The sequence below is a fragment of the Lithobates pipiens genome, unplaced genomic scaffold (genome assembly GCF_037356315.1).
Source record: "Lithobates pipiens isolate NorthernLeopardFrog02 unplaced genomic scaffold, aLitPip1_a1.2 Scaffold_3, whole genome shotgun sequence".
In the NCBI taxonomy this organism is placed as follows: Eukaryota; Metazoa; Chordata; class Amphibia; order Anura; family Ranidae; genus Lithobates; species Lithobates pipiens.
Window position 1 is genome coordinate 103400313 of NW_027507790.1, and position 27766 is coordinate 103428078.

A 27766-nucleotide genomic window follows, 5' to 3' on the forward strand; every position below is an offset into this window, starting at 1 on the left:
TAGCTCACATAATTAAATATTATGCAAACACTTTTTATAGTGACATATCACACTTGTGATCAATTTGGTATATGCTCAAAAGTAACATGCAATTGAAATAACCATAACAAATCATCAATCTTAAATGGATACTGTAAATAGTCCTTATAGAAAAATTATCATAAAATCCAGTCCATTCACTTAGCTCATACACTCTCTGTGAATAATCAGAAATCCAATAATAAACTTTAGTACAAAACTTGTGTTTCTCTAGACCCCCCCCCCCCCCCCCACAAAAAAACAAAAAAAAACAAAAGTGCCCTCCACTGGTCACACTATGCACTCAACTCCAGGGAACACCCTCCCAGGGGTCTACAATGCCATTCCCCTTATGGGCATATATCCAATGGCCAGCTGATTTCCTGGTGATTCTTGGACTCTTGTTCCATTTATAGGTGCACTAGCTCTTGTGCACATAGATGGCTCGCTTTGTACAGTTGGGATCATAAAACCCCTTGTGGGTCACTCAAACATTTGCAGATTCTCAGTCCTGAGAATCTGCAAATGTTTGAGAAACCCACAAGGGGTTTTATGATGCTTTGGGGCTGTTTCTCTGTTAAAGGTACAGGCCGACTTTGCCGCATTGAGGGGCCAATGGATGGAGCCATGTATTGTAAAATCTTGGAGGAGAACCTTCTTCCCTCAGCCAGAACACTAAAGATGGGTCATGGCTGGGTCTTCCAGCATGACAATGACCAAAAACATACCACCAAAGTAACCAATAAGTGGCTCAAAAAGAAGCACATTAGGGTCATGGAGTAGCCTAACCAGTCTCCAGACCTTAATCCTATAGAAAATTGATAAAGGGAGCTGAAACTTTGGGTTGCAAGGCGACATATAAGAAACCTTAAGGATTTACAGAAAATCTGTAAAGAAGAGTGGACCAAAATTCCTCCTGAGATGTGTGCAAACCTGGTAACCAACAATAAGTCTTACCTCTGTGCAACAAAGGAGTGGCTCAAGAAGAAGCACATTAGGATCATGGAGTAGCCTAGCCAGTCTTCACACCTTAATCCTATAGACAATTTATGGTGGTAGCTGAAATTTTGGGTCGCCAAGTGACAGCCAACAAACCTTAAGAATTTTGAGAAAATCTGTAAAGAAGAGTGGACCAAAATTCCTCCTGAGATGTGTGAAAACCTGGTAACCAACTATAAGAAACGTCTTACCTCTGTGCTTGCCAACAAGGGTTTCTCCACCAAGTACTAAGTCATGTTTTGCTTGGGGATTAAATACTTATTTTACTCACTGAACTGTAACTCAATGTATAACATTTGCATCATGTGTTTTTTTTCTGGATTTTTGGTCGATATTCTGTCCCTCTCACTTAAATTACACCTATGATAAAAATGATAGATTTGGCCATACTTACCAAATCTGCAGGGGATCAAATAATTATTTCCCCCACTGTATGGTTCTTTTATTTGCTTTTGATTGAATAGTTGGCAAGTACTTCCCCCACTCCATTGCATTATATGTGAATCCTCTTTATAGAGCATTTACGAGCTGGGGATGACATTGGGAGATGCTTTGTTGTTTTCCAACCATCTTGAACAAGTACCAGGGACACTTTAGACTGGCACGTCAGCTAAGGCACTCTCCAGTTTTAGTAAATCAGCTACGCTGAGTTGTTATTGTAAAATTTACCTGAAAGTAAATTTGGTAGCTGTTGAAAAAAGATCAAGAAAGGCTACATGCAGTCATGACTGAGCTTTGCCAAAATGCACCTTGAAGATTCTGAGGAAAAAAGTATCATGGTCAGATCAGGCTAAAATTTAACTATTTGGCTTTAACACCAAACAATATGTCTGGTGGAAATTCAATGCAGCTCACCATCCAAATAACACCATTCCTACAGTTAAGGTGGTAAAATCCTGTTATGGGGGTGTTTCTCTGCAACAGGGACTGGAGCACTTGTCAGGGTAGAAGGAAAAATGGATGGGGCAAAATACCATCAAATTCTAGAGGAAAATCTGCTGCCCTCTGCCAGAAAGTTGTCAATGGGAAGGTTTACCTTCCAACACGACAATGACCCAAAGCACACTGCAAAAATTACCATACAGAACTTGAGCAGTTCTGCAAAGAAGAATGGGAATATATTGAAAAGTCTAGATGTGCAAAGTTAGTAGAGACATACCCCAACAGACTAAAAGATGTAATTAAAGCAAACAGTGGTTCAACAAAATACTGACACAAAGGAGTGACCCTTTTTCCAACTCAGTGATTCTGTTTTTGAATTACTTTCATTTTTTTCTGTCATGTAAATACAGCTGGATAAAAAAAAATGTGTATCTTAATTTCAGGCTGCAAAGCAACAAAATGTAATGATTATTTTAAAGGGGGTGTTTCTTTTCCTTACCCACTGTATTATTGTGTTAGAAGGTTTCTTGAATAATCACAAGATATTGTAAAACATGGATAGTGATATTCAATTAAAGTGATACTAAACACACACTGTTAATTTACTGAAATCCTTTATCCTTCTGTATGTGGATGATGGCGCTGTAATTATTTTAAGTAAAAAAAAGTACCTTTTTCCTAATTGATATACAGCTGTCACATGACCCAGATCTTTCCCAGCCTGTCTGCAGGGAAACATAACCAGGAGGAGCTCCTAGTCCTCTGCTACTGGTCACATGTTGAGAATAAATAAATACAAATTTAATACAGTGGTGTGAAAAAGTGTTTGCCCCCTTCCTCATTTCCTGTTCCTTTGCATGTTTGTCACACTTAAGTGTTTCGGAACATCAAACCAATTTAAACAATAGTCAAGGACAACACAAGTAAACACAAAATGCAATTTGTAAACGAAGGTGTTTATTATTAAAGGTGAAAAAAAATCCAAACCATCATGGCCCTGTGTGAAAAAGTGATTGCCCCCTAAACCTAATAACTGGTTGGGCCACCCTTAGCAGCAACAACTGCAACCAAGCGTTTGCAATAACGTGCAATGAGGCTTTTACAGCGTCCTGGAGGAATTTTGGCCCACTCATCTTTGCAGAATTGTCCTAATTCAGTTACATTAGAGGGTTTTCGTGCATGAATGGCCTTTTTAAGGTCATACCACAACATCTCAATAGGATTCAGGTCAGGACTTTGGCTAGGCCACTCCAAAGTCTTCATTTTGTTTTTCTTCAGCCATTCGGTGGTGGACTTGCTGGTGTGTTTAGGATCATTGTCCTGCTGCAGAACCCAAGTTCGTTTCAGCTTGAGTACACGAACAGATGGTCGGACATTCTCCTTCAGAATCTCTTGGTAGACAGCAGAATTCATAGTTCCTTTTATCACGGCAAGTCTTCCAGGTCCTGAAGCAGCAAAACAGCCCCAGACCATCACACTACCACCACCATATTTTACGGTTGGTATAATGTTATATGAAATGCAGTGTTCCTTCTACGCCAGATATACTTGGACACACACCTTCCAAAGAGTTCCACTTTTGTCTCATCGGTCCACAGAATGTTGTCCCAAAAGTCTTGGGGGTCATCAAGATGTGTTGTGGAGAAATTGAGACGAGCTTTGATGTTCTTTTTGCTCAGCAGTGGTTTTCTCCTTGGAACTCTGCCATGCAGGCCATTTTTGCCCAGTCTTTTCCTGATGGTGGAGGCATGAACGCTGACCTTAACTGAGGCAAGTGAGGCCTGCAGTTCCTTGGACGTTGTTGTGGGGTCTTTTGTGACCTCTTGGATAAGTCGTCGCTGCGCTCTTGGGGTAATTTTGGGCGGCCGGCCACTCCTGGGAAGGTTCACCACTGTTCCATGTCTTCGCCATTTGTGGATAATGGCTCTCACTGTGGTTCGCTGGATTCCCAAAGCTTTGGAAATGGCTTTATAACCCTTTCCAGACTGATAGATCTCAATTACTTTCTTTCTCAATTGTTCCTGAATTTCTTTGGGTCTCGGCATGATATGTAGCTTTTAAGGATCTTCTGGTGGACCTTACTGTGTCAAGCAGCTCCTATTTAAGTGATGCCTTGATTGTGAACAGGTGTGGCAATAATCAGGCCTGGGTGTGGCTAGAGAAATTGAACTCAGGTGTGGACAACCACAGTTATAGTATGTTTTAACAAGGGGGGTAATCACTTTTTCACACAGGGCCATGATGGTTTGGATTTTTTTCACCTTTAATAATAAACACCTTCATTTACAAATTGCATTTTGTGTTTACTTGTGTTGTCCTTGACTATTGTTTAAATTGGTTTGATGTTCCGAAACACTTAAGTGTGACAAACATGCAAAGGAACAGGAAATGAGGAAGGGGGCAAACACTTTTTCACACCACTGTAGTTTATGCTACTAATGCCCTGGGCCCACTGTTTTGGATAATTAGCAGGAAGAATGACTAAGCCAGAGTTGTATTTTATTCACTAAATCAAATCTTCTAAATAATATTTGAGTTTCTGACTTTCTACTCTGTGATCTCATCATTCAGGTCAACCTGGGCACCGTGCATATGCTATATGCTTGCTGCACACTTCTCTTTTAAAATTATTTGGATTCAATCACCTCTCCTATTTATGTAGTAGCATATTAACTGTAATTCATGTATTTATTACTTGTGATTATGAGAATTCCATCCACGCTACTGAATGAAATCCAATCTATTGATAAGACTTTTTTTATTCAAGGTTGTGGTGAGCTTGCATTGTTTATACACAAATTGTGGTGGAGCACCATTTGAAGGTTTTTACTTGATATTTTATTTCATGGTGACTGGACTTTTTTTCCTCTTTGTGAAAATATATGAAGGAATTTTAATTTGATTATTTATTATTTATTGTTTGTTGTTTATGAATTTGCCACAAATTTTGAAAGATGTAGGTTTAATATGAAATAGCACCATACCTTTTCATACCTTCACAGTAAAGGGGAAGGCTTTTGGTAGAGATAGTTGTGCTATTATTTCTTTGTTGTAAGAGCAAGAAGTAGATGATTCCGTGCTATTGGTCACAATAGATGTGGAATCATTATACACCAATATTAAACAGATGGATGCATTGAATGCGGCCAAATGGGCTCTTTATATATATACACATATTAAATAGGAGCACATTTATTTTATATTGGAAGCCTTGGACATGGCTATGTCTAATAATTATTTTTGGCACCAAGGGCAATATTTAATCAGATAAAAGGTGTAGCCATGGGGGCAAAATATGCACCCAATATAGCTATTTTTTTTTTGAACAAGTGGGGGGACTAGGAGATCTTCCCAATTGGCCAGAGCTAAGTCATCACCGAAGATTTATAGATAACATCCTGGTGATATAGGGAGGATCTGAGAAAAGGCTAAAAGAATTTCTTTCATTTCTAAACAGCAATATTTATGACATAAAATTACCAGCCATCTGGAATAAAGATACAATTCAGTTTCTGGATGTGGAGTTATATAAGACGAGTAACCAAGTGTTAACACGCACCTGTTTTAAGGATGTGGATAAAAATTGCTAGGTGTCCACTAGGAGTTGTCATCATCCAAAGTGGATCAGAGCAATCCCTAAAGGACAGTTTATAAGAGTACAAAACAACTGTAATGAAATTACGGATTATTATATACAATCAGAAAAGTTGATAGAAAGATTTTGTGAAAAAGGTTACCAAAAGAAACATCTATTAAAAATAAGAGAAGAGGTTAGCAAGATGGATAGAAATTAATTTTTAAAACAAAACCCAAAAAAGAATAAATCTATGGAGATGGCATTTAGAACAGGATTTAGCACTCAATATAAGTGCGTTGAAAAAATTATACGCAAATACTGGCCAATTTTACTTAAAGAAAATAGTTTGAATAAATTATTCCCCAAAAAAAACCTATGTTCATTTATAAGAAAGCTCCCGGAATTAGAAATTGAATAACCAAAAATGTTCTTGATCCCCCAAAGAGACCAACAACCTTTCTGGAAAGGAACTCCTTTTTTAGATGTGGTAGAAGCATTTCTTGTAAAACTACTAGTGACAAAAGAAAAAGGGTAGAACATTTTAGGAATGATAATAACAAGATATATGAGATTAATAAATTTATTATGTGCCACACTAGATTCTTCACATATCTTTTGACTTGCCTGTGTGGCTTAAAATATGTGGGGAGAACCACTAGACCCCTGGAAAGGATAAATGAACATGTGAATAATATAAAGAAGGGTTGTATTAAGCATACTTTGTCTAATCACTCCAGGAAAAGGCATAGTAGAGACCCTTCAGGATTAAAATTCATTGGGATAGATAGAATCTACCGACATTGGAGGGGAAGTGATCTCCACAAACAGATATCCCAGAATTCTGGTGGATACATGAGATGGGATCTCTGTGGCTATCAGGTTTAAATATAGATATTGACCTAAATTGCTACATCTCAAATTATTCATATAGCATCTCCATCAATTTCTTCAACAATGATGATTATGAATTCAACATCAGGACATCCCCTCCCTGATCTTTATAACATTTACATAGATGTATGTCAGTTTTCTCATTAGAACTACATAAGGAACTTTGGAGAAATAATTATTTTATTTAAAGTAGCACCTGAAGGGTGATATCTCTCATTTTCAGATTCCAAAAAGTTGTTATGGGTGTAATTGTATCCATGTCCACTAGATGGTATTAGAGGTTACAGAAAAGGTATACCTGTGCTGACCCTAAATAGTATATTTATCTTACCACATATCAAAAACAATCTTTATCAGTGATTCATCATCATGAATTCAAATAAAGTGCATATTTAGTGAACTGCAATATTATAAAGAAAGTAAATCTTCTTAATCAAGAAAAAAAAAATCACGTGTTAAACAAAAAACAGTCCCAATAATCCTCTTCAAAAGATGGTTATCCGAATCCCACGTGCACAAAACCACATCCGTGATTGGAAAGCTTTCACCAATTCATGAAACACCACCACCTTCTAAAAAGGACACTCAAAAGAAACAAAATAAAAAGACACCTTTGGTTTATGTTGGCCTAACCACTCTACTCATATAGGCATGCCTGAAGATTTCCCAATTGAATACCAGTAATCACTCCTTGCATCTCCATATTATTCTCAGGATCTCATAAGAAGCAAACAGCCATTATTGTGCAACATATTATAATTTATTCAATCATTAAAATAAGTATAGGGAATTTTCACTCACAAGTGTGGTGCCTATAGACCGGCACTAAGTCTTTCCAGTAATGCTCTTAAGAGTAGCAAGCGCTGTCCTGTCTCCCGGGATCAGTCGTACGATCCAAGCCTTGATTCGGTGCGGGTTGGGACAGGAAGTGACGTTGGCATTACCCAGAAGCCTCTACACATTTCGCATCCAATCATGAGTCTCCAGGAGGCTTCCTGAAGAAGCATGATTGGATGGAAAACGCGTAACCCAACATTAACCAAAGGCGCATTTTTAGCTTGTTTCTGGTGAGTGTCCATTTTAGAAGGTGGTGGTGTTTCACGAATTGGTGAATGTTTTCCAATTACGGATGTGGAATTGTGCGCGTGGGATTCGAATAACCATCTTTTGAAGAGGATTATTGGGACTGTTTTTTGTTTAACACATGACTTTTTTTAAATTTAGTTTTTTTTTCTTGATTAAGAAGGATTACTTTCTTTACAATACGGCAGTTCACTAAATATGCACTTTATTTGATTCATGATGATAAATCACTGATAAAGATTGTTTTTAACATGTGGTAAGAAAAATATACTATTTAGGGTCAGCGCAGTTAAACCTTTTTCTGTTACACTGCTTACCCCATACTATTGTTGGGGGATCTATAACTGCAGCAGTTCTGCTATTTAAATCAATAGGTAAAGTTACACATTATCATAGATTTATATATTTCTGCGCCAGTGACACATTCTTTCACGGTATTAGAGCTTAGTCTTAACATATTTGATGTGTTAGGGAGGAAGATGTAGCATAATTTTTATGTCTTCACTTTTATATATATATTTATTGCTTTGGATGTGTATGTTTATTAAAGGTGGTATATAATTGTTAATGAAAAGTTATATTTATTGTATTTGATGTGATTTATGTAATTTGCTCTAGCTATATAGGGATTGATACCATTTTAACCAATGAAAATAAATGGTGGGTTATAAGGCTCCAAGAAAATGGCGACAAGCAAGCTTCCTGATGACGTGTGTAAGACGAAATTCATAGAGGCTGCATGTCCGCTTTCCACTGGTGTCATATCCGCATTCTCTGTTTCCTAATCCGTTTGTTTTGGAAATGCATGCAGCAACTGATAGAACAGCATGCACATATATCTCAAGCTGTACATGTTGGTGCTAACTTAAAGCACATCTTAATGTAAGTGCACATTGCTTCATGTGTCTGCCTGTTTTCATTGGTTTTCATTGTTACTAAACATATTTGCGCTATGATTTTCTTATGCTTTTCCGGAATTACATTGCTTGATTCTCATTAAAGTTCTAAGGATCGCTTCCATCCACGCTACTGACTCAGAGAAATCCAATCTATTGATGAGACTTTTTTGTTCAGGGTTCTGGTGAGCTTGCATTGTTTATGCACACATTGTGCTGGAGCACCATTTGAAGGTTTTTACTTGATATTTTTTTTTCATGGTGACTGGACTATTTATCTTTTGCTTTTTGTGAAAATATATGAAGGCATTTTAATTGGATTATTTTCATATAATAATTTGCTTGTTTTTATTTCTTGTTCGTTATTTATTAATTTGTCACAAATTTTGAAAGGTGAAGATTTAATATAAGATAGCACTAGACATGTGCAGAGTAAAATATTTTGTTTCGGAATTTCGTTCTCGTCCGAAAACTTAATTTATTTAGTTACTCCCGAAATTCATTTTTATTTATTTCGTTTTTCGTTCAAAAATTGCATTCGTCCGAAAATCCACATGAATTACGGTCGAATCTGTCTTTGAAGGCTTATGGTGTCTGTCGAATGTATAAAGAAGATTCGATGGAGCTAGTATACAGCATACTTTAGAACCCTATTAAAGTCTATGGGACTCCAACGTTCAAAATCTAAAGTGCTAATTTTAAAGGCTAATTTGCAAGTTACTGTCCTAAAAAGTGTTTGGGGACCCGGGTCCTGCCCCAGGGGACATGTATCAATGCAAAAAAAAGTTTTAAAAACGGCCGTTTTTTCGGGAGCAGTTATTTTAATAATTATTAAAGTGAAACAATAAAAGTGTAATATTCCTTTAAATTTCGTAGGGGGGGGGTTGTCTATAGTATGCCTGTGAAGGGGCACATGTTTCCCGTGCTTAGAACTGTCCCTGCACAAAGTGTCATTTATGCAGGAAAAAAAGTCCTTTAAAATCACTCGCAGCTATTATGAATTGTCGGCTCCCGTAATACAGAGAACACTCATTTAAAGTCATTGATAAAAATAAAAAAAAAAAAAAAAAAAAAGCGTGGGGGTCCCCCAAATTCAATTACCAGGCCCTTCAGGTCTGGTATGGATATTAAGGGGAACCCTGCCTCAAATTTAAGAAAACATTTGACGTGGGGTTCCCCCTAAATATCCATAACCAGACCCTTCAGGTCTGGTATGGATATTAAGGGGAACCCCGCGTCAAATTTTAAAAAAAATTGACGTGGGGTTCCCCCTAAAAATCCATACCAGACCCTTTTTTTTTTTTTTTTTTTTATTTATATCAGGAAATGGGTCCACACAGACCAACAGATTACAAACTTTCCACATAGTTTACAGATAGCGAAACAATATCTGAAGAACAACATCAAAAATCCGTGGGCATTATCGCCAAGAAGATAAACAGCAGTATGTGGATTCGAGATTCCACTTCGTCCTGTGGTCCCACTTCCCAGTTTCTTTTAAACTGACTAGGTATCTCTATCGATACCACTGCCAGTGTATGGGGGGGGATAGGTGAAGCGTTAGGGGAGGGAGGGACAGAGGGGCGAAGGGAGGACAAGGGGGTAAAACGAGTATGGGGTACAAAGGGGGGAGGGAGTGTAAGAAGGGGGGGAGCAAAGTGTGCTACCCAATCATGGAGTGCGCATATGACCATACTGAATTACGGATGTGGGGCCCATCTCCATGGTCCCCAGGCTCAGCGGATCTTGGGTGTTACATACAGTATCACCCGTCTGCGTCCACCCGCCTCAGGGCCTGGCCCTCAGCCGAGTATATGAACGCAGTCCAACCTTGCCAGGTTTTAGTGAAAGTTTCTTCCCTATTTTGCGCTGTGAGGATAAGATCCTCCATTTTCCTAATGTCTTCCACTTTACGCAGCCAGAGGTCGATGGTCGGTGGTAGGGGCGATTTCCAATGGAGCGGTATGCAGGCTTTAGCCGCATCAAGTAGGTGGCGGATTACCAATTTCTGGTATTTCCTGTCGGGCACGTCGGAGGCATGTAAGAGATAAAGAGCTGGGTCGTCTGTGAGAGGCAGGGCCGTGAATTGTTGAATTGTCTCCCGCACCACTTTCCAAAAGTGTGCGAGTTTCGGGCAGGACCAAAAGATATGCAGCAGAGTCCCTTTGTCTGTGAGGCATCGCCAACACCGGTCTGACGAATTCGGGTAGAGCTGATGGAGTACTGAAGGGGTCCTATACCAACGTGAGATAATTTTGTAATTTGTTTCTTGGATCTTGGCACAGATCGAAGATTTGTGGGTAAATCTGAGTATACGCTGTCTCTTGGTGCTGTTGAATTGGCAATCTAACTCCTCCTCCCATTTAAGTAGGCCTGGAGGAAGAAAGTCTGCTGAGGGAGAGTTTAGAAGATTATAAGTCAGTGAGAGTGTGTGCGACAGGACACCCGCGTCAGTGCAGAGCACTTCGAGGGCCGTGAGCGTCAGGGCGTCTCTCCGGGGGGGTGGGATCGTAGAGAGGAAATGTGTAAGTTGGAGTGCCCTCAGGAAGTCTAGTCGGAACGGGCCTGCAGGGTCTAGTAATTCCGCCGTCGTTTTCCAGCGCCCCCCTGTACTAAAGTGGGATGCTTGATGTAGTCCCGCCTCCCCCAAGTTCCGAAGACTCCCATCGTAAAGACCTGGAGTAAATAATGGGTTGCCTATGATGCATACCAGACCCTTTATCCGAGCACGCAACCTGGCAGGCCGCAGGAAAAGAGGGGGGACGAGAGAGCGGCCCCCCTCCCTCCTGAACCGTACCAGGCCACATGCCCTCAACATTGGGAGGATGCTTTGGGGGTCTGTGACCCCTCAAAGCACCTTGTCCCCATGTTGATGAAGACAAGGGCCTCATCCCCACAACACTGGCCGATGGTTGTGGAGGTCTGCGGGTGGGGGGCTTATCAGAATCTGGAAGCCCCCTTTAACAAGGGGACCCCCAGATCCCGGCCCCCCCATGTTTGAAATAGTAAGGGGGTACAAAAGTACCCCTACCATTTCACTAAGAAAGTGTAAAAAATGGTTAAATAAAACAAACACACTTTTGAAAAATTCCTTTATTAAAAATAAAAAAATAAAAAAAAGATTCCAGCGGCGGTAATCCACTCTTGCTATCCAGCGACGGACGGTCATCTCTCCAGCGATGGCTCATCTCATCCAGCGCAGCGAATACATCCTTCTTCTGTCTCCGTGGAGGAGACACAGCAGGCATTCCGGCGGCTGACGTTTCTTATATACGAAGGGTGGGGCCACCCGTCACCTGACCCCGCCCCCCTCTGACGCAAGGGGAAACCCGGGGTTCCCCGTGACGTATGGGTGACCCCGCCCCCTCTGATGTAACGGAAACCTGCCTGTGTTACATCAGAGGGGTGCGGAGTCACCCATACGTCACAGGGAACCCCAGTTCCCCTTGCGTCAGAGGGGGGCGGGGTCAGGTGACGGGTGGCCCCGCCCTCCGTATATAAGAAACGTCAGCCGCCGGAATCCTTGCAGTGTCTCCTCCACGGAGACAGAAGAAGGATGTATTCGCTGCGCTGGATGAGATGAGCCATCGCTGGAGAGATGACCGTCCGTCACTGGATAGCAAGAGTGGATTACCGCCGCTGGAATCTTTTTTTTATTTTTTTATTTTTAATAAAGGAATTTTTCAAAAGTGTGTTTGTTTTATTTAACCATTTTTTACACTTTCTTTGTGAAATGGTAGGGGTACTTTTGTACCCCCTTACCATTTAGAACAGGGGGGGGCGGGATCTGGGGGTCCCCTTGTTAAAGGGGGCTTCCAGATTCTGATAAGCCCCCTGCCCGCAGACCTCCACAACCACCGGCCAGGGTTGTGGGGATGAGGCCCTTGTCCTCATCAACATGGGGACAAGGTGCTTTGAGGGGTCACAGACCCCCAAAGCATCCTCCCAATGTTGAGGGCATGTGGCCTGGTAAGGTTCAGGAGGGAGGGGGGCCGCTCTCTCGTCCCCCCCTCTTTTCCTGCGGCCTGCCAGGTTGGGTGCTCGGATAAAGGGTCTGGTATGGATTTTTAGGGGGAACCCCACGTCAATTTTTTTTTTTAATTTGACGCGGGGTTCCCCTTAATATCCATACCAGACCTGAAGGGCCTGGTAATTGAATTTGGGGGACCCCCACGCTTTTTTTTTTTTTTTTTTTTTTTATCAATGACTTTCAATGAGTGTTCTCTGTATTACAGAGCCGACAATTCATAATAGCTGCGAGTGATTTTAAAGGACTTTTTTTCCTGCATAAATGACACTTTGTGCAGGGACAGTTCTAAGCACGGGAAACATGCGCCCCTTCACAGGCATACTATAGACAACCCCCCCTACGAAATTTAAAGGAATATTACACTTTTATTGTTTCACTTTAATCATTATTAAAATAACTGCTCCCGAAAAAACGGCCGTTTTTAAAACTTTTTTTGCATTGATACATGCCCCCTGGGGCAGGACCCGGGTCCCCAAACACTTTTTAGGACAGTAACTTGCAGAATCTTTTCTCTCTGTCAAATCTTTTTTCTCTGTCGAATATTTTCTCTATATAATCTTGAACTAATAGAGGTAAGGTTAGGCACATTCGACCACAGGTTCTATAGACAGATTGTTATTGTCAGAGTCATGTCAAATCTCCTATTCTATATCGAACTTTTGTAACAATGAAAATGAAAATAAAGCATTTATTTATGTCGGATCTTTCGTTTTTCGGATTTTGTGCTTTCGTTATCGTTTGTCAAAACGAAAACGAAAATAGCTGAAATTCGGACGAAAATGCATTCGGACGAAAACGAATGCACATGTCTAGATAGCACCATGCCTTTTCATTTATATTTATCCATAGTTTTGGAGTGGTTTATCCACTTTTAAAGGGGCAGCTTCCCTAATTTTTTTGTAATTGTCTCACAATTCTCTGGCACCGTCACTTATCACTTTATTTTTACGTTATAAGTATTACACAAGCTATCATTAAGCTGGTCTACATGGACCTGGGAGGTCTGATTTGAGAGAGGTATTAGTCCCTTTTTTTCTTACTTCAAACAGTATTAGTATTAGGTTTGCCATATTTTGTTTTTCCCTCATTCTTATGGACCTTCTATTTTTTAGCAGAAAATACCCATTGTGTATTTTGATCATGGGATTATATAGAAGTTTTATTGTGCTAAATAAATATGCTACAGACACACAAAGTGCAATGATCTTAAAGAAATGCAATATTTTATAAAATTAACAGGAAAAATTTAATATTTTGCATAAGTTACCAGACCAGCAAGTAACCAATAATACCTTAAATATTACATTACAGCACATATTAAAAATCTATATAAAACGTACAGTCTAGTACCTTTTCAAAGAACACTCTTTGTTTTATAGAGAATCGCTGGCAAGGTTTCTCGACAAATATAATATACCTGTTGTTTTAATGAAGATTTTTTACTCAGCCACCCTTTTAAAAGTGTATCTTTGTAAAATACATTTTTACTCTAAAAAGTTGAATTTTTCATCAGTTACTGTTGAGACCACTAATTATAACCATTTAACACATTGGCCAACTTTACCTGAAAAAGAAAAGCAGCCAGTAACTGGTATCGTACTGCCACAATCTGTAATGGCTGACTTGCAAAAGCTGGAGCAAAGAAAATGGGTAAAAAGTGGAGTTGTGGTCCTAATTATTAAATACACTTCAAATAAATCATTGCAAAAATCCTGGTTGCTACAGTGATCTGATTCAGTTTTGCTGCATTATCCTTTGCTCCAGTTTTGTCAGATGAACCCCCGCCTACATGCTATATTACAACATGTTAAAAAAACAGCAGATTTAGCACATGACAAGCACTTCCAAAAACAGTGGAAGTTGTTGTGCCCTTTGTAGGATCATTTTTTACAGAGTGTGCTGGGGATAAAAACCTTCCTGTGATGGGTTTTTTTCAGTGGCCTGTTACACCATTGGAATGATTTCCCTTATTTCCTGTTGGTCTGGCTGTAACAATGAACCTCTCCCTTCCAAAATGATAAAAACCTAGCTTTTTAATACTAGCACCATAGATTCCAGTGTAGGTAGTGGGACACGTAAGTAATAACTTTTGTCCTTTTTTAGGCTGTTTTATTTTTTTCAGATGTAACAGAGTTGCTTTAACTTTACTCATATCTGTTCAGTTCTAATATGCTAAAAATGAGGAGTGGCCGCACTATACAAATATGTTTAAATGTATGTATATATAATTGCCTTTTTTAAATATAACTAGGGTCATGTTCTTGGGCTTTTTTAGATATATGTTATGCATATTTATTATCTATCTTCAGAGATTAGTAATGCAAATTATGTTGCGTTGGGTAATAGTTATGCAATGTTTACAATAAATGCCTTTACAGCTGGATACCATATGCAGAGCCCAGTTCTACTGTTTATTGAGAACCCTTTCAGAAATATAATTTTCTAAGAATATGTATTAGCAGACATAAAATATAATCTTTGCAGCTGTTTTCATATTTGTATGTACTGTTTTGTGGTGTGGTGTGTTTTGTTCCATGGTGATAAAAATATGTATTTTCTTACTTGTCTATTTTTACAGCTATTGTTGCCTGCGTCGTTCCCCCTAATTTACCACAGTGTCAGTGTGATACAGTGAAAAAATGGGAAATAATTTTCCTATAGATTTCATGTTCATTTTAATTCCCCCTTAGTTCTTTAAAATAATTTTGATCTCTGCCTGTTCTCACAAGCAGATCATATACATTCACAGAACCTTAAAGGGAAACTATAGTATAGTTGCAGTGAATATACATGGTCAGTTGTTACTTTTATCCGCATGCAAGTTTTAATGTGACATTCATACTTAAATACTTGTTGTTCCCTATTTTGTGATGTTATTTCATATATATATATATATATATATATATATATATATATATATATATATATATAGGCCTTTTGTTTTAGTAGGCACCATCAACACTACCACGAAAGTAGAGTTCCTCTATCTTCCAGGAAAACTTCCAATGATGAAGAAAAAAAATTGATAATTATGGCCCTTTAATTGTGCCACAAAATAGAGGTATTACACACCAAGTCAATAAAACTACAAAATCTTTATTACAAACATTAAAAAAAATGTGTGCAACCAAATACATCATAGACATTTTTTTTAAGCTTAATAAGTAAACTTATATTCATCATTTTGTAGAAGGAGACTTTTTTTGTAGATGGTGGCTCAACATGTTTCACAAAGCTTTCTACTTCAGGATCTACACTAACACAAAAGTAGTCGACTGGCTCACAACATATACAGTATATAAAAGGGGACCATTAACAGAATCCTCCACATATCATGTATGTAAATACCTGTCCAGACCGATCAGTAATAAATGTAAACAGCATAGTCCATGTCATGCAAAAATTACTCCACTGTCTCAAATGACGTCAGCAGACTATGCTGTTTACATTTATTACTGATCTATCTGGACAGGGATTTACATGCATGGTATGTGGATTCTGTTGATGGCCACCCTTTTGGCATGTTTCTCCGTTTTTATATTTGTTGTGAGCCAATCGACTACTTACGTGTGAGCTTGAATCCTGAAGAAGCAAGCTGTTCACCATGCTTCTACAAAATGATGATTGTACATTTACTCACTAAGCTTATCTTTTGTATTTTTATTGACTTGGTGTTTAACCACTTCGTTACCGGGCCTATTCTGGCACTCCTCTCCTACATGTAAAAGTCATCATTTTTTTTAATTAAATTTTTTTTAGCAGAAACCCTAGGGAATAAAATGGCAATCATTGCAACTTTTTATGTCGCATGGTATTTGCACAACAATTTTTCAAATCCTAATTTTCATGAATTGAAAAATAACAAAACAGTTAGTTAAAGTTAGCCCAGTTTTTTTTTATATAATGTGAAAGATGATGTTACGCTGAGTAAATAGATACCCAACATGTCACACTTTAAAATTGTGCACACTCATGGAATGGCACCAAACTTTGGTACTTATAAATATCTATAGGCGATGCTTTAACATTTTTTACAGGTTACCAGTTTAGAGTTACAGAGGAGGTCTAGTGTTAGAATTGTTGCTGTCACTGTAACGAACGCAGCAATACCACACATGTGTGGTTTGAATGGCATTTACATGTGTGGGCGGGACTTACGTGTGTGTTTGTGCACAAGCACTTTAAAAAAAATATATATATTGTTTATTTTGCTTTTTTTATTTTTATACTTTCTTTTTAAAAAAATCTCTTTTATTCCTATTACAAGGAATGTAAACATCCCTTGTAATAGGAATAGTGCGTGACAGGTCCTCTTTATGGGAGATCTGTGTTCCAGAAGACCCCACATCTCTCCTTCAGGCTGAAAAGCATGAGATAAAAAAAAAATGAATGATCCCATGCTTTCCAGCTGCGATCGAGGCTTTGTTTACAGCTGCTGCCCAGACGTGATGTCATAACGTTTGCGCCCGAGCCTCCGACGGTCATAGAGATGACTGGTGATGATCTGGTCACTGGAAATCTCTATGCTCATCATCCGGTCATATGGCGTTCTTGGGCTGGAAGTAGGTATCGAATTTTCTCTTTATCATTGGAAGTTTTCCAAGAATATTTCTCTGCATCTATAATATCACACAATGGAGTCAGCATTTCTTTTTAATAAATTCTGACCAGTTAAAGGATAAGCTACATAGTTTTTAGTCAGTGTGAACACTATGATATCACTTGTGAGGGGAATCAGAAAAGTAAGCTCCCATGTACTGTATATAATTACAAACACGTTTTTAAATCCTTAACTTACCTTGATAAGATTATTTACATTACCTAATCAGATTCACATATGTACATAAAAACATTATTAACACTATAGATTCCCTTTAAAGTAGCAGTCTCTTTATTTTGGCAGTTGAAGAATGGTTAACTGTGCCTCTCCAATAATCAATTGCTCTCAAATTAGTTATTTTTTTGTTTTATTTTTGTTTTTTTGTGCCAGATAATGATGTTATTTTTTTGGAAGCACCACCTACAAGCAAGCAAACTTGCTAGTATATAGGACTTTACCTGGCTCTCCATGACTTGGTATCTTCCCAAGTTCTCCAATCACCCACACTTTCTCATATAGAAGTCCCTTTCTGGAGGTCTGAGGACATCTTATGATAAATAATACTCTTCATTTCCTTATTTTCATATATGGCCCACTGATGGTTCTTTTACAGATCAGAGTAGGAACACACATGCAGCTCTATGATGAAGTCTAATACTTTATCATATTGAGGGGCAGGACCCCATCTACCACTACAATAAACTGGGCCTTTATTTATTTATGAATTCCCCAGGGACATACAAATGGTAAGGCCATTTTGTACAGGCCTCACAAAGAGAATGTACTATGGGATGTAGCATAACATTTGCTTTATATGTTGAGCTATTTGAATGTTACTGTTCACCAATCAAGAATATGCATTAAAAGAAGGTGATGGAAACATTGATGAGTCCAGAACTTCCCAGATAAATGCCTGCCAATGGACCTGCTCCACAAGTGACTTATGATATATATGACAAATATATGATATATATTTTACTTTTTCTTTGCTCAAGTAAAACTTTTTTGTTTTTGCTTTTGCAATGGAAGCACCAACCTTAAACACTGTACATATCTGTTGGTGGTGCTTATTGGTCATATTTGGAGAGATTCTTGCCCTAAGACCTAATTACTATGTGGTATATTGATTGTCTGCTATAACAGGTATTATGTTCTATATAGGTACAGTAGAAACATGCTGCCAGAAACAGTCCATTAGTATGTGGCTAACAGGATTTATATTCTCTACTGAAGAAACTCCAAAGAATAGAAGGATTTTGTACATTTAGTCACTAATAGTAAATTACATTTTAAAGCTTTAGATAGCTCCAATGATTCTCTATAAAAAAAAAAAATGTGTTTAGTTCTAGGATCTATAGGCTGCTACAGTAATTGGCACATGGGGAGATAAATATTTTAACCACTATTATCCTTCACAAAAGTAATTAATACTTGATAGTATATTTCACTGTGACCTGTGGATGATATAGATAATTTTAAGACAACGTAAGTAGCACTGCACCTTTAAGCACCCATTAATTTACCATAATAACTCTGACATCACAAGGGAAAATTATTCATAATACATTGGTGGTCTGAGTTACTTAAAAAAAACACATTTTGCATATTCTACAAAAAAAAATACACAGTCTGTTCTTATAAATAAAAGTGTTCATTTAAATCATCCTCTTGCCAGCTAATAAAAAACACATTTTATAATTTTCAGTTCTTCAATGTTGATACAACCATTTCCTCTGGCGAATAGTTTACATTAGGAGCAACACATTCGGAACTAAACGCATAGTAAGACATTTTGGACTTTGGTAGCCAGTACCATAAGTTCATGAAGTCCCTTGTCAATGTAATTTTAAAAAATAAAGATACAATCATAATTATCTTTTAATTTTAAAAATTCTAAAGAAGAACAAAAGTAGTGTTTATATATTTAAGTCTTTTTTTTTTTTTTTATAAATTATAAAACTCATGTCTCTTCCCAAAGGGAAGCATAATGCACTTTTGTGGTACCTTTGCCAGCAAATATTTGGGTCACATTAACAAACACAATAAGTCATATTGCATTTAACTCCCCATTAAGAACTGTCTTCTGTAATTAAAAAAAAAGAAACCTTTATGGTCTTGATCAATGTGCTCCTTAAGACCATATTAATCATAGCTCTTATCCAAAACACACACATGGGAAACAGTAAACTCATCTTCAGTAGGGATTTAAAAGACTGGTCATCAGTAGAGTTTATTTGCCTGTGATAACAGCGGATATCCTTTGGAAGACACAGAGGAGTTTTGAAACCATCTTGTCCTATTTTGAGGTAAACTCCCCCCAGCATTAGAGTTGGCATGTCAGGAGTGAGTTCTGTTATAGCCAAAACCTAAATGTTTCTCTAACCATATTTCTGCTAACTGAGCAGCAGATGCAAATGTACTTGCTTTAGAACCCAAGCACATTTTATATTGTTTAGGGTTTAAATTAGGGTCACATTGGACAGGATGAAACACATGAACTACCCCTGTTTCTTGACTACGAAAGGCCTTCAGTCCTGAAGAGAGAACTTTAGTAAAGAGATCCACATCTTCTAATCCCCAACCTTGAATAGAGGTATCAAACCCGCCAATTTTTAGCAGATCACTTTTATAAATGCAAGTAATTCCAAAACCATAGTCCCTCCAAAAGCCAGTTTTCTTTGTAAAAACAAAGTTGTTTTCTGTTGGAGGATTTCCTCCGTATACTACTTTTGGATCATATTGACTGAATACAATTGGGTAATATACTTGCTGTCCTTGCACAGTGTTGTCCCGACATCTCTGTAAAAAGTCGGATGTAAAGATTAAATCTACATCACAAAACAGTAGCAATGTGTCATTGTCAAATTGAGCAGAGCCCCTTTCAAGACTCAATCCCCTGGAAAAGGATCCTGACATTTTCATGATGGACATTTCTGCTTGTGGGTATTTGGTTTGGTATTCAGCCATGAGTTCCATGTGCCTATTGGAGTCTAAGTCGTTTTCAGAGTTAAATAATATAATCAGCAGCTTCACATTCTGCTTTGGAACCAGACAGACTTTCTCATAGTTTTCCATAAACCTTGTAAAGATATCGTATCTTCCAGTGAGCGGGACAAGGAAGTGAATTTTTTTGTTGATGTTTTCTTTCATTTCCTTAGTTACGTGAAGGGCAGAAAACATTTTCAAAGAATTTGAAAAAAATGAAAAGGACTGAGTATCACTATTGATGCTCTGAAGAAAGCTCTGCACATCCAGCTCTTCTTCCTCTTTGAAAAATGGCTTGCTAAATGATTGTTGTAGGTATGCGTGCCTTCTTACTGGAACGGTTAGCTTTCTTCCTTTATGTCTTTTATATAACAGCAACAAATCTAATATATATTCTACTCCATACATAGGATGGATCCTCCGGTACCCATACTGGATTTCTTTGAAATCGATTAACCTTCCTCTTGATTTAGAGTTCTCATTGATCATTTCCATCACTTGCATCACTGTGTCATCCAAAGACACCTTGAGAAGGTTATTTAGACTCTGGCATGGTGGAGCATTTGCAGACATTGAATAAATATGTTTTCCTGTGAGAAACTCCCATTCAATTACTTCGCTCCTTTCTCGTGGCTGAAATCTATTGAAAGATGGCATCATACCAAGCTGCTGGTCTAGTTTGCTTATCTCTGTGTTACTGAGCTTGCTCATCACAACACTTTCCCTGTGTAGCTGGATGGTGTGAAAGCGCAGTTCAGAAATCTTTCGGCTCAGTATATAATTATGCAGTCGGTACTGGTATGCTGGTCTTTTATTAGGGTGCAGTGTTATAGCTGTATGAATTTTGCTGTTGTGCAAATCTTGAATATATCCTTTTCTGTTGTGTTCATAATTTTCATGGAATAGTTGCTGCATCTGTAAATAAACAAGCAGAACCTGTTAGGCTGATGTATGGAAATAAATTAGCATGTCATATACTGTTCAAAAAAAAAAGCAGCAGCAAATAAATAAAAAATCTATATGCATACAGCCTAAACTCTTTACAACAGGAAAAAGGTTATTGAGTATAATTAGAATCCCACATTCAGAACTTTACATTTAGAAAGAAGACAAACTACTTCATTTAAGGTGACTCTATTATCAGATTTAGATACGGATTTATGTTATTACCTAAACCAAGCACACAAAGGTATTATTAAGGCATATTACTTTTTAAATTAATCTCTATTGCATTTCAGAGACCTCTGTGCTGTGCTGTCTGTAGAACTGAAAACTTATATTCTAACTAATCTCACTGCCATAATTCACAGTACATTCATACCTTGTAAGATTGTTACAAGAAAATATTAGACACAAGAAGTGGTTCACTATTCAATGCTGCCTAAAAACATGCAATGTGGTTTTAAGACCTTCACTGATCAAGATTACAAAAAACAAAACATGCCCTGAAAATTTGATTGGTTTGTCATGGCTTCCAGTTTCCATAAAGAAGCCCCCCTGCCCATTAGTTCATATGCAATGATCCCATAGTAGTATCAAGTACTATTTTAAAATAAAAATCCCCCTATGGTGCCCAGATAGTAACTATAGCTTTAACCACTTGCTGACTGCCTGCTGTCATTATACAGTGGCTGTTTGAAGGGGAATACCATTTTTATAGCAGCGGCTAGCTGCCATAACCCTGGTATCCTCTTCAACAGCGGGCAGTTGGCTTTCAGATAAAAGTGGTCTTAGTGGCAGATTAGGCGCAAGATCACTTTTATCAGGGGCAGAAGTGGGCCCCCTCTCCTGCCGCACTACAGTCGTCTCTGCCACTTACCCGGAGCAGCCAATGGTCTTAAAGGGGAATTTTGTTTTTTGGAAAAATAAATAAATTTTTTTTATTTGTTATTTTTTTATTGCACTTTCGTGTAAATGTGAGATCTGAGGTCTTTTTGACCAAAATCTCACATTAAAGAGGTCCATGCTTTTTTTCTATTACAAGGGATGTTTACGTTACGTTCAATATCTGTCAAGTTAAATCATTCAGGAGAGGTTGTAAAAACGTCCCCTGTACATGAAGCCTTATGCTTTTAACACTTGTATTCCCTCACAATACAAGAGTTAATTCATTGTATAGTCTAAGGCCTGATTCACACCTATGCGGGTTGCAGTTTGCCTATTCCAGGTGCATTTTGCATTTTTCAATACACATTTTTGATCCATTGAAGTCTATGGAACCAAAAGCCAGAATGCACAAATGTGACCTATATCCATAGGAACCAATGTAAATGTAGTATGTTTATGCAAAACTGAAAATGTGCTAACAAATGCATAGGTGTGAACCAGGCCTTAAGGGATAAAAAGGTGGAATACTTACCTTATTTCTCCCATCTGCAGTTGTAAAATAAGTCCCCTGAAGCTGCTCCTCTTCGCTGGCCAACTGGATGCAGCTCTCCGACGCCAGGATTTTAAAGGGGTTTACCCACAACCTGAGAGCACTGGAGAGTGGAATACAGCACCAATTGAGCAGAGGCAGGACTAAGATAGGTATTCACCTTATTCCTTACTCCCTAGCAAAAACAACTAGCCCTTGCTCTGTTGCACGGCCCAACTGCAAGGTGAATTTTTCAGTATAACATATATATATATATATATATATATATATATATATATATATATATATATATAGATAGATAGATAGATAGATCTCTCTCTCTTTCTATATATATATATATATATATATATATATATATATATATATATATATATATATATATATACAGTGCCTTGTGAAAGTATTCGGCCCCCTTGAACTTTTCAACCTTTTGCCACATTTCAGGCTTCAAACATAAAGATATAAAATTTTTATTTTTTGTGAAGAATCACCAACAAGTGGGACACAATTGTGAAGTGGAACGAAATCCATTGGATTTTTGAAACTTTTTTAACTAATAAAAAAATGAAAAGTGGGGCGTGCAAAATTATTCGGCCCCCTTGCGTTAATACTTTGTAGAGCCACCTTTTGCTGCGATTACAGCTGCAAGTCGCTTGGGGTATGTCTCTATCAGTTTTGCACATTGAGAGACTCAAATTCTTGCCCATTCTTCCTTGTAAAACAGCTCAAGCTCAGTGAGGTTGGGTGGAGAGCGTTTGTGAACAGCAGTTTTCAGCTCTTTCCACAGATTCTCGATTGGATTCAGGTCTGGACTTTGACTTGGCCATTCTAACACCTGGATACGTTTATTTGTGAACCATTCCTTTGTAGATTTTGCTGTATGTTTGGGATCATTGTCTTGTTGGAAGATAAATCTCCGTCCCAGTTTCAGGTCTTTTGCAGACTCCAACAGGTTTTCATCCAGAATGGTCCTGTATTTGGCTGCATCCATCTTCCCCTCCATTATAACCATCTTCCCTGTCCCTGCTGAAGAAAAGCAGGCCCAAACCATGATGCTGCCACCACTATGTTTGACAGTGGGGATGGTGTGTTGAGGGTAATGAGCTGTGTTGCTTTCACGCCAAACATATCGTTTTGCATTGTGGGCAAAAAGTTCGATTTTGGTTTCATCTGACCAGAGCACCTTCTTCCACATGTTTGGTGTGTCTCCCAGGTGGCTTGTGGCAAACTTTAGACGAGACTTTTTATGGATATCTTTGAGAAATGGCTTTCTTCTTGCCACTCTTCCATAAAGGCCAGATTTGTGCAGTGTACGACTGATTGTTGTCCTATGGACAGACTCTCCCACCTCAGCTGTAGTTCTCTGCAGTTCATCCAGAGTGATCATGGGCCTCTTGGCTGCATCTCTGATCAGTCTTCTCCTTGTCTGAGCCGAAAGTTTAGAGGGACGGCCAGGTCTTGGTAGATTTGCAGTGTTTCTGATACTCCTTCCATTTCAAAATGATCGCTTGCACAGTGCTCCTTGGGATGTTTAAAGCTTGGAAAATCTATTTGTATCCAAATCCGGCTTTAAACTTCTCCACAACAGTATTACGGACCTGCCTGGTGTGTTCCTTGGTCTTCATGATGCTCTCTGCGCTTTCAACAGAACCCTGAGACTATCACAGAGTAGGTGCATTTATACTTTATACTTTATTACACACAGGTGGATTCTATTTATCACCATCAGTCATTTAGGACAACATTGGATCATTCAGAGATCCTCGCTGAACTTCTGGAGTGAGTTTGCTGCACTGAAAGTAAAGGGGCTGAAAAATTTTGCACGCGCCACTTTTCAGTTTTTTATTTGCAAAAAAAGTTTAAATTATCCAATAGACTTCGTTCCACTTCACAACTGTCCCACTTGTTGGTGATTCTTCACAAAAAATAAAAATTTTATATCTTTATGTTTGAAGCCTGAAATGTGGCAAAAGGTTGAAAAGTTCAAGGGGGCCGAATACTTTCGCAAGGCACTGTATATATATATATATATATATATATATATATATATATATATATATATATATATATAAATATATACCGTATTTATCGGCGCATAACACACATTTTCTCCTCTTAAAATCAGGGGGAAATCGTGGGTGCATGTTATACGCCAATCCCTGCCGATCACGCCGATCTCCGCTGATTTTGAACGGAGCGATCGTCACCGAGATACACATAGCTGAATGTACTCAGCTAGGCTCGGCTCAGCTCACAGTCATGCCCAGTCCCGCCATTGGACCTGTGTTATGTCCATCATAGGGCGGGACTGGGCATGACTGTGAGCGGAGCGGGGCCTAGCCGAGTACACTTGACTATGTGTTTCTCGGCGGCAAACACTCCGCTCCGCCCAGTCCCTACGATCTCAGCAGCGCTCGCTCCGCTCCATCCAGTCCCTGCGATTTTGGTGACGCCAATTTTAAATCTATCCAGTAACACTGACAAGGCTGCAATGGACACTGGAGCAAGGCTGCACTGGGGCAAGGCTGCACTGACAAGGCTGTAATGGCCACTGGGACAAGGCTGCACTGACAAGGCTGCACTGATAAGGCTGCACTGATAAGGCTGCACTGACAAGGCTGCACTGCCAAGGATGCAATGACAAGGCTGCAATGGATACTGGGGCAAGGCTGCAATGACACTGACAGGCTGCAAATGACACTGATAAGGCTGCATTGATGGGCATTTAAATGTACGTTTTTTTTCCTTAAACTTCCCTCCTAAAAGTTTTTTCCTTAAAATTCCCTCCTAAACTTGGGAATGCGTGTTATACGCTGGCACGTGTTATACGCCGATAAATACGATATATATATATATATATATATATATATATATATATATATATATATATATATATATATATATATACTATATACAGTATGCAAAGTATTCCAAAAGTACTGTTTTCCAATTCTAAAACTTTTCCCATCTAAGATAATTAAAGTAATTTCTGTAAACCCCAGTTACTGATTTAATGCGGGCATTACATTCATCAAATTTTTCAAAGCTTCTGAAACATATTATAGAGTTGTCCATACATGAATAATATTATAGAGCACTCCTTGGTGCATGTTCTGCATGCAGCCAGCTGACTGTTCTATTCCCATTTGCACTGTTTATTTTGTGGCAGCCATATATCCATTTACTGTGAGCTCTGAGCCAGAACATCCATTAAATCCTCTACAAGTTTGTGTTTTCACAAAAGAAAGGTTGCTAAATTAAATAGCTTCCTAATGCAACCCATGATGTCATAATAACACATTTAAGTAAACTTTTAATCACAAGACTCAAATACTAAGAATTAAAATACCTAAGGTCATAAATAGTAATCCATTTTTAAAGTAGCCATAAGCCCTGGTTCACACTGGAGCGTTTTGACATGCGATTTGACAAGTCAAATCAACGGCAATTGGCGCCAATGGCACCGTCCTAATCGGTGTGAAGCCACATCGGAGGCGCTGCACCGATTTCAAAAAGTCATTTCTGTACTACTTTTTGCGATTCTGGGCTGTGATTTACATTGGCATCTCTGCAGAAACCTGCACAGATGTTTGTAAAATTGCGGCCGAAATCGGGACCGACATGCAGGAGTGAAATTATGCGAGTTCAGTTGAACTTGCACGGATTCATTCCCGTAGCTAAGGGTTGAAGTGCGACGTTAGAGATTTCTCCTTCACCTGAAGTGTAAACATTGAGCATTCCATGCATGTTCTCCCAATTATCTTTCAGGCAAGCTTTGTACAATAGCCCCAAAATATTTTTTATACAACACATGTGGATGGATCAACCCCCTATGGCAACAGAGCTTTAGGTCTCATTATTCTACGCCTTTGTTTCCTCCTCAATTTTACCAGGTTGTGGATTTTTTTTCCCTTTTATGACCAGATTTAGACCCCAAAATTGTTTCATCTTACATTCATATGGGCAGTGCAATGTGGTATTTGCCAGCTACAACCTCATTTGTTTTACTTCGTTTTTTTGGAATCTAAATTTCAAGGAAATATCAAGAACCCACTGACAGCTATTTATTTTTAATGAAAATTTTAGTCTAAAATAAGTTAAAATAAGTTACGTAATAACAATTGAAATAAATATCATTAGCAGATTGATGAGGGGGAAAGGTCGAATCAGGAAGACAAAATACGAGCAAATTTAAGTCCAGCTTTAAACAACCATGAAAAAAGTGAACTGGTTTTGTGTCACAGTAAAGGCTGAGGTAATTTTAAAAGTTTATATGTAATTTGGTAGCTGAGTAGGTTAACCTTTTTTTTTAAAGAAGACAGAGCTATTCGTTTCTTTAAAACTCTTTCATATTTTTGCTGTTATCCCCTAGCTATAAAAGTCTAATACAGTTTATTCCTTAACCAGGAACAGATCCACGCTAGAGGCAGTGCATTGTTTACAAAAGATTAATATAGTAAGCCTGAAAAACACCACTGTTACAAAATACTGTACACAAGCACATGGCTGGGAAGCCTTTCATATCCCAAATACAAACTTTGCACATTCGGCAGCTAAATAAAGTAAATGTTACATAATTACTTAATTTTAAAAAATTTTTGCACAGTTTTATGGTTTATAAACTTTTTGCAGTGTAGTGGAATGCAGAAAGCAGATATATTTTAAAGAAACAAGTAAACTTTAAAGTGAACATAAATTTGATACATTGCATTTTACTACTCCTTAGATGTAGTGACCACATTCATTTTTAATTTTGTGGGTGTTTCATCTTTATTTTAACATGATGATCCTGCCAGTAATGCACTTCATGTTCTAGGTTGACAACATTCACCCACTGTACTGTATCTATAGAGGAGCAGTGTTGTCACCCTAGAACAAGACGTGTGTTAGGACTACAGAACCCACCCTCTTCATCTTCATGACATAGTAGGGAGGTGTCCTGTAGTCACAGAAAGAACTGGGAACAGTGCTAACTAATAAGAATCAGCAGAGTTTCAATTCACAGGAAGCTACATGTTCACTGAATTTTTCCCAGGATCAAAAGGTATTTTTCATTTTTTGAACAGATATAGCAAAAAGCTTTAAATTATATATATATATAATAGACCAAAAGGGGTCAAAAAGGAGAAGTTCATTGTTACAGATCACATGCACATGGATTTTTAGACATAGTTTGACAATAGCTTAATAAGGTTTGCTAGAGAGGTGTGACATTAGAGCGAGAGAGAGGGTCTAAAGAATTTACAACAAGGTGTTAGATGAAATAGCAAAAGAAAAAGATGGATTACTGTGCAGGCACAGAAAGCAAATTATTCTGGGTGACTGGTTTGAGAGATCAGCTAATTTGCAAACAAGAAACACTCCTAGCTATGGAAACAGGGAAGGAATGAACATGGTATTTGTTAGAACTCTAAACAGCTTTAAAATT

General features: G+C 38.3%; 1 protein-coding gene across 1 annotated transcript in view; it reads right to left on the reverse strand.

Annotated features, from left to right (window-relative positions):
* Positions 1–18478: 18478 nt before the first annotated feature.
* Positions 18479–27766, reverse strand: part of CHSY3 (chondroitin sulfate synthase 3) — a 538207-nt gene continuing 528919 nt past the window's right edge. Inside the window, exon 3 of the mRNA XM_077462127.1 lies at positions 18479–20876. Coding sequence (XP_077318253.1) covers positions 19314–20876 — 1563 coding nt within the window. The 3' untranslated portion in view covers positions 18479–19313. The remainder of the gene's footprint in view (positions 20877–27766) is intronic.